The sequence below is a fragment of the Camelus bactrianus genome, chromosome 16 (genome assembly GCF_048773025.1).
Source record: "Camelus bactrianus isolate YW-2024 breed Bactrian camel chromosome 16, ASM4877302v1, whole genome shotgun sequence".
In the NCBI taxonomy this organism is placed as follows: Eukaryota; Metazoa; Chordata; class Mammalia; order Artiodactyla; family Camelidae; genus Camelus; species Camelus bactrianus.
In genome coordinates, this window is record NC_133554.1 from 47,583,818 (window position 1) to 47,591,855 (window position 8,038).

At 46.1% G+C, this 8,038-nt stretch overlaps 1 protein-coding gene across 1 annotated transcript; it reads left to right on the forward strand.

Moving 5' to 3' along the window:
• The first annotated feature begins 207 nt into the window (after positions 1-207).
• On the forward strand, positions 208-5,383 carry C16H17orf58 (chromosome 16 C17orf58 homolog). The gene is made up of 4 exons (XM_010948666.3): positions 208-363; positions 2,638-3,183; positions 3,433-3,624; positions 4,309-5,383. The coding sequence occupies exons 1-4, from the start codon at positions 288-290 to the stop codon at positions 4,497-4,499; spliced, it is 1,005 nt and encodes a 334-aa protein (XP_010946968.2). The 5' UTR covers positions 208-287; the 3' UTR covers positions 4,500-5,383.
• The last annotated feature ends 2,655 nt before the right edge of the window (positions 5,384-8,038 follow it).

The following is an 8,038-nucleotide window of genomic DNA, read 5'->3' on the forward strand; positions in this document are numbered from 1 at the left end:
ACACGGGTTTATGGTGTAGGATTTGATGCTCTTATTGCTCACAGATCACAGGACAGACGTTCCCAGGGACAACTTTGAGAGGCCAAGTGCTCGTCCCCCTTAGGAGGTGGGAGAAATCTCTGCAGCTCGGTTTTGTTCCAATGGTCTGTTCAGTGAGTGATTCCCGTTTCCCCAAAGGCTGCCCCTCATTAGCATGAACGGGGGTGGGGGTGTGGAGAAGGGGTGGGGGGAGAGAAAGAGCAAAAGCCCAGGCTCAGTTTTAGAGCCTGGGAACCGTGTCTACAAACATGACAGCTAGAGCTTTCTGGCTCCTCTGTTTGATCGTTGGATCATCTCCCGAAGCCCCAGTGGCGGAGAGAAAAGGTAAGATCGATGAAACGCTGAGCCCAGGGAGAGGGGCTGGGATCCGGGGGATGGGGGGGTGGAGGGGGTGGGGGGGGGAGAGGGCGCGATGAAGGGCGGGACGAGAAAGGGGTCAGGGCTTGCCAGAGAGAAGACTCCAGGTCCGTGTTCGTGTTCCAAAGGAGCAAAATGTGTCCCCAAGATTGTGTGTGTCTTGGCAGCCTTTTCGGAATGAAGCCAGTTCAGCTACTGAAATGATCTCGAGAGAGCCGGGCAGGCTGGAGAAAACTTTGCATGTTAAGTAGTTGCTCCATCACGGAAGAGGGAAAGTGTCAAAAGGGGTCGTGGCGCGCCTTTCGGGAGCCGTGCCGGCCGGGCTCTCAGGACGGGGCGGGCGGCAGGCGCCGGGAGGAGCGCGGGGTCCGCCCTGCGCCCGGGTCCCCGTCCCGCGGGCGATCAGAGGCGCTGGGTGGGTCCCGCCGGGGCTGGGGGCGAAGGGAGCCGAAATCGGACCTTTCCCCCCTCTCCCTGCAGTCCCAACCAATGGCCTTGGGACACCTGAGTCTTTAAAACACACACACAATTTCATGCATGAGATGAAAATTACTGAGGGAATGAAGAAATAAGAGGTTCTCTGCAGGGAGGTGCTTTTGTTTTGCTTTTATTTGGATGTTCTGTTCGATTCGCTATCTCTGGGAAAAATAGCTTCCGCACCTCACAGGGCAATTTACTTTGGGTTATTTTTCCACATGGAAATTGAATGACTTCAGTGGCATTTAACCCAAATATCAGACAATCTTTCCCATGACAACAGATGGTGATATCAATGGGGAAGCAGTTGTGAGGTCAACAGTTGACAGCCAGGAATTGGATATCCACCAGAACTTTATTCAGCTGTGTATGGGCAACGTTGAACATAATGAGTCAGAATCAACCTCTCTGCAAAAACATGAACTATAACTGGCGATTATTGCCGGGTGAAAGCTGATTTTAAAGGAGACTGTCAATTTGGCGAGATAAATCACTTTAAATGAAGTGATGCAAGAGCTGCAAATGGGCAGACCCAACTCTTCCATGCCAGAGGAGAAATGCAGCAAACCAGACGTTAAAACAATAGAAAAATAATGACGGGCTCTTGTCTGGAGGGCACTGGGACCCAGGAAAACGGGGAGGTGATATTGTGTAACTGGGCATGGAAAGTTGCCCAGCTTCTAAGCTGGCTGAAGTTTGCTCACCAACCTGCCTGCAGAGCTGGGGAAAATCACTAATAATTTCAAAAATTTGTTTCCATGCCATGCCATTTAGGAGATTTTTCTCCACATGGAAAGGGGGTGGGGGGCATGTAAGGAATTTGTGTGCTTTTATACTTAACCAGGGGCCTCTGCCTCCCAGCCATGCTTTAAAAATCTAAGTTGTGGTTTACTAGTAAGCGGTGTCCAAGAAGCCAGATAAAAATCCACTCACAAATGCTTGATTCTGCAGAGACCAAGATGACAGTGTAAACACGGTGGGAAAATCAAATAGTTCTGTTGTCAGGGGCGCTTAAACAATCAGGAGAACCTGTAACATGAGACCTTTCCCTCTGGATTTGCTCTTGGTACTTTCTCAACAAACTGTACACAGCAAAAAGGCGGATGTATGTGTGTACGTATATATGTATGTCACACACACATATAAAAGGGCAAAAAGAGTTTGTTATTTAACCAAAGTTGTCAGTTATGTTTAGTCCTAGAACAAACAGGTTGCTGTAATTTTAAAAGCTACTGAGTGGTGAGGAAAATGTTCTTAGTTGGCCTCTTTCTTAGAGGGCAGGACCCTCACCTCCGTCTTCCTTTGGGGCCTAGGAAACCTGTGCTCACCAGAAGCCGAGGAAGTTTCCTCCTCTTAACCCCAGGGGCGCCTTCCTCGACCCCCTCCCTTTCTCTTTCCTTCACTTCCAGGTCTCCTGGCCTCCCCATCTCTCCTCTCGCAGGTGTTTGCTGAGTTTACATTGTCCCCCATCTCCTCTCTCCTCCCAGAGCCCTTTCTTCTTTCCCCCAATCCGCTTCTCCTCCTCTCCGCAGCCTCGTCTCTGCCTGCCTTCCCTCTTCTCTCAGCCTCCCTAGCCTCACCTCTCCTCCCCTCCTCTCCCCTTTCGGCCTCCCTCCACTCTGGTCTCGGCCTCCCACTTCTTACCCTCCCGTTGCCTCCCCTCCCCTCTCTGCCTCCCCCTCCCCTCCCCTCCCTTCTCCTCTCTGCCTCCTCGGCCTCTCCTCCCTGACGGCCTCCCTGGCCTCTCCTCTTCTCTCCCTACAGCCTCGCCGCCCCACAGGAAGCCGGACCCCGGCGGCAGCCCGAGTGCGGAAGAGACGCGGGGGCCCCAGGCGCAGCCGGTCCCAGAGACCCCGCGACGGCCGCGTGCTGCCGAAGACTCTCCCCGCGCCTGGTCGGACCTGCGGCGCCGGAAGCCCCCGCCGCCTGCAGAGAACCGGGCCGGCTTCCGGGAGGCCGCGCGCGCGCCCGCGGGCCCGCCCGGCCCGCCCAGCCCGCGCCTCGCGCAGGCCGAGAACCGCGCTTCGCCGCGCCGTGTGCCCGCACTGGAGGACTCCCCGCGGCGCGCGCGCGCCCGGGCCCTGCGCCTCCCGGCCGCGCGGCCCCCCGCGCGCGCCGCCGAGGCCTCCGCCTCTCCTGCCCACCCCAACCGGCCGCGCGCCGCTGCACCGCCCCCGGGACCCGCGCCCGCGCCGCCGCCGCGCCTCGGCCCGCCGGGAAGGGAGGACGCGGAACCTGGCGCCGAGCTCTGCGCGCGCGCCTGCAGGGCGGACCTGGACGAGCACGAGTCCTACTGCGCCAGCGAGTTCGGTGAGCCCCGCCCGCACTCCTCCCGGGCCCGGGCTGCCGAGCTCGGGCCGCCGGGCGAGCCTTTCCGAGCCGAGAGCGCCGGGCTGTGCACCGGGACCCCTAAATTAAACCCTACAGAAACCCACCCACTCGGTGCTGCAGGCCCCAGACCCGTGTGGACTATTTCGTGATTTGTTAAAAACGCACTGGGGAGAGAAAGAGGAAATGAAAGCTATGCATTTCTCCAAACTCTTTGTTTTTTGAAAGCAGCAGTGAACGGAATCGTGCATGATGTGGACGTGCTTGGCACAGGGATCCGGCTGGTGACTCTGCTGGTGGACCGGGACGGGCTATACAAGATGAACCGCCTGTACATCACTCCGGACGGGTTTTTCTTCCGAGTCCACATGTTAGCCCTAGACTCCTCCAGTTGCAATAAGCCATGTCCAGAATTTAAACCTGGTATTGAAACTGATCTAAGTGAACATCTTATATGTGTACTTTATGCCACCATTTATAACTTGGATATGCCCCAGCCCGGTCTCAATCGGTCACCCCAGTACCTTTTTGGGTGAGAGGGATATCCTAAAATGAATAGAATTTAGGCGACAGGTATTATTTCGGCTACTCTATGATTTAAATTCTATCAGCGATCCCCCGCCTCGGGCTGTTAAAGATGGGAACAGCACGGATAGTAATAAAGCAGGCACTCAGTAAATATTTGTTGACAAATGGAGTGAATGACGGAACACCGTTAACAGAAGGGATGCCTAAGGAGCTGTTTAGACTGAGTTTTTAAGTCTTGGGGGTGGGGGGTGGGCTTGAGAGTGTGTGTGTGTGTTTGTACAGGGTAATGCCCAACCCACTTTCTAGATATGTTCTCTGTAAAATCCCACTGTTTCATTGTGTTTAGGACCTTTGTTTCGTAGTGTTGGCTATCTGCAGACTGAATAATCTGTTTTATAACAGTCACTAGGCTGTTAACACCTGTTGCCTGAGGGTTAAATGTCTGAGATTCAACAGGTGCAGCAAGATAATAGACTCAAGCTTAGGCATTTCTTAAAGACCTTACATTTTCTTAGAGTTTCATGGAATTTAAATGATGCTATGAATTTATAATTTGACTTTTTTTTTTTTTTTTTTCAGGCAGCAGGTATATTGTGATGGGCCACATCTACCATAAGAGAAGGCAGCTACCTACAGCTCTGCTTCAGGTCCTGAGAGGGCGCCTCCGACCAGGAGATGGACTGCTCAGGAGCAGCAGCAGCTATGTGAAAAGATTTAACCGAAAAAGGGATGGGCAAGTGCAAGGGGCAATTCACACCCAGTGCATTTGAAACATCCCAGCCTAGTGCGGTGGGGTGTAGCTCAGTGGTAGAGCATGAACTTAGCATGCATGAGGTCCTGGGTTCAATCCCCAGTACTTCCATTAAAAAAAAAAAATACCAGCCTGGCATTTCTGGATCATGAGACTTGGAATTCAGCAATAAGGCAGGAGGTCTATCCTCATGTAATGGGATTTTCCTTTAGCTTAGGGCACATAGCTCCTTTAAGAACTAGTTGCAGAGTTCAGACTCTGATCTTGAAGGTGTCACTTTCTGATTCACAAAATGCTTCTTAAATGGTATGCTTCTAAGCTCCGGGGCAAAGTTATTCAGCTGTAGTGCCGGTCAGTCACAGAGCTCAGATAACTGACCTGTCCAGTTAACAGATCACTGCTTCATGTTGTTTATTTTTAATTATTTTAATTTAAATACATTCTTCCGTAGAAATAGTTCACAAAAACACTTCCTTGATTTTAAATATACAGTTTTGAATAGTTTATATCGTGAGTCAAACCAAATTTTATACTAAAACCATCACATTTAAAATTCTGTACATAACAGTTAAGTGCACTAGTCAGACATATGAAATGTCATTTAGATCACATTTAGATCAAACACTAAAGTCAGAGCCCAAGACAAGTATTAGAAGTTTTACACTTAAAAGAGTACTGAAGGGCTTAATTGAAGCAAACAAGTGTTTGTTCTAACAAGTGTTCCTGATGTACGAAGATAGAAGATACAGTTTTTCACACCTCCTGCTTCTAAAATCATGTTTGTGCCATACTGGCAGCTATCCCGATGCCAAACATATTCTGGGTATTATCTGATGTCATTTTTCTATTAAGACCAAGTATCATGTTTGTGTTTATAAAGCAGTAAATCTTGCCTTGAAATCAGATCTTGGATGCAGCTGGTTTTTTGGGTTTTGTGGTTCTTTTTTGTTTTGTTTTTTTTGCTTTTTAGCCTCACTGAGCCCCCAAAGGTTTGGGAAAAAGCATTTCTCAAACTTACTCCAAAATCCCTGGAACCAATATTTAATGATGGCTTGCAAACATGTGAATTTTAAATGTTTTCCGGTTGGCTTGAAAAAGATTTCATCGCTAACTGAATTTAAGATTAATTTTATACCTGAGTCTATAAAGACATTAACAGTTTTTTTTTTCAGAAGACCAGGCTGTGCTGCAGTTAATTTGAAACACTGTGAACAGACACTGATCATCCATGATTGAATATTAACTACCTCAAGAAAGGATAAAAAGGAACCGCACTGAGGAGAGAAAAACAGCCCATTTGGTCTCAGAGGAGATGCATTCGGGAGCTCAAGATGTGTCTTTAGTCTGTAATAGCACACAGGGCCTTACGCTGTGAAGCCTCTGTCCTGTCCTGACATCCTGTACATATTCAGTTCTTCTGTGTGGCCATTGAAGACCCGTGTACACCTTGGCAAACACAGGCAGGCCAGCTTTTTAGAAACTGCCTCATTAAAATTAAGGCCATCACTGAAGCCCAGGTTTGCAATGAAAGATAAGTGAGGTGCAAATGAGGTAGGCCAGCTGTGCGTCTGGGGGTGTACTCGGGAGGCAGTGAACGAGACTGGGAATTCCAGGTTAGGCAAAAACGTTTAAAAGAATCTTCTCAATATTCAGTCAGTACCTTGGATACAATCTTTGAATTTTATGGAACATTTTAATTCACAAATTCACTGTAGTTCCTTGTCCTTTTGTCCTATTGATAGATTCTCCTTAGCACATGGGTTTGTGTTCCGAAAACTGAAGGATTAGGTGCACAAGTCCCTCACCAATAAAATACTCTGTTGCCAAGAGTAACTCAGCACGTTCCTCTTTCAACAAGCTGTTAGAACTCAAGCAGAAAAACGTTTTTCTTTTGGTAGGGAAAGGTCTATAAAACATGCTTTTTTTTTTTTGGCGGTGGGGGGGGCGACTAGCTTTTTACTGTCTTTTAATTAAAGATATCATTTGATACTGTTAGTTTATATTTCTCTTAAAATCATTTTTTTAAGTTGATCAAACACTTGTATATGCAAACACCTAAAAACTGACCCACTACCTACAAAGCGTAACTTCAATTTCAGGCACAGGACTTTATCACTTAAAAAAATGTAGCACTTATTTGCCCTTGAGAGACCACCATTCTCATTCTAAGAATGAGAAATCTGAGACTTATGGGTAATAGCCTCCGTCATGAGGCTGTGTGTGCAGATTTACAAGGTCATCAGGATGGCTCTTTAATATCAGAAACACACAAAAGATGCAGGGCATTTGCCTAGCAAATGAAGAGAAATGGGGGAAGAACTTTTATTCAAAGATTCCAGGAGGGCAGATTACAAAACAACAGCAAATCTCAGTGTCTCTTAATAACACTCCAGGCCACTTGAAATATAAAAAGGTAATTGTTTTACTTTAGAAAATATCTCTGAAAGTTCATATTTTTTTTTAAACTACTGCAGGACATTAGCTGAAATAGAAATCCTGCAGAATTTGGGTAGGTGAAAAAAGCCTGACCAGTATTATGAAAATACTTTTTATGAAATGGTTTCAAGGATTGTGAATTTGGCAGATGAAAAATAAAAGGCACTGAAAATACTTTTAGCAGAGGAAATCTATTGATGCAAATGAAGTATATTTACAAGCCCAAAGACTGGGTAGAATCTGAATCCCAACAGTATAACAAATGTGCATTCTACTACTTGGAATATTGAAGGCAAAATAGCTGTAATATACGTATCTCATTTGAGTAGCAGAACCTTGTCAAATATTCATAGAAGAGCAACTTTTGAAACTCATAATATGTTATAAGAATGCATGTTTTTCCAAAAATTACTTTTGAAAGACTAAAGCTCTGTACTTGATAAAACTGTAAAATGCCTGTGTATTTATATGGTGATAGACTTTGCAAAAGGCTTTATAATACTAAATACACATATGAAATTAACATCTTCCCAGTCTGAGGAGTCCCATAAAATTTACCCTTTTTTGTACACTTTGGCAGTGCCAACATTTACAGAAAATATATTAACCAACCAACCATTGTTTCATTAGAAACTGCACCAAATCCAATGTCAAAAACATTACTTTATTTTTCTAGGATGAAATGTCCTATTACGTACAAAAAGAATTGCTGTTTAGAATTTGCCACAATCTGTTAAAAACATAGCAATCTATTGCCTACAGGTAGGAAAGTTCTTGCCGCAACAAGTTGTAAATGGTTAAGCCCATATATATCTGTATCTGTATATATATGAATAAATAGTACAGAAATACTGTGACTTGATGAGATGCAGAATAATTTTATAATTCATTAAAATGTAGGATTCTTGCATCAGCACAGTGCATACAACATGTAACATTTTTTAAAAAGTAAAAGGACAAAATAACCTACATTTGACTACTTCCAATGTTAATATTTTAGGCAAAAACTTTGTTTCCATGTTTTCAATATTGAGCAATTAGTCTCTTTTGTTTGTAAGCACAGGTTTAAGTGACATTTTTATGTACAAAAAGGAATGGGCTTCATTAGATAAAATTAACCTG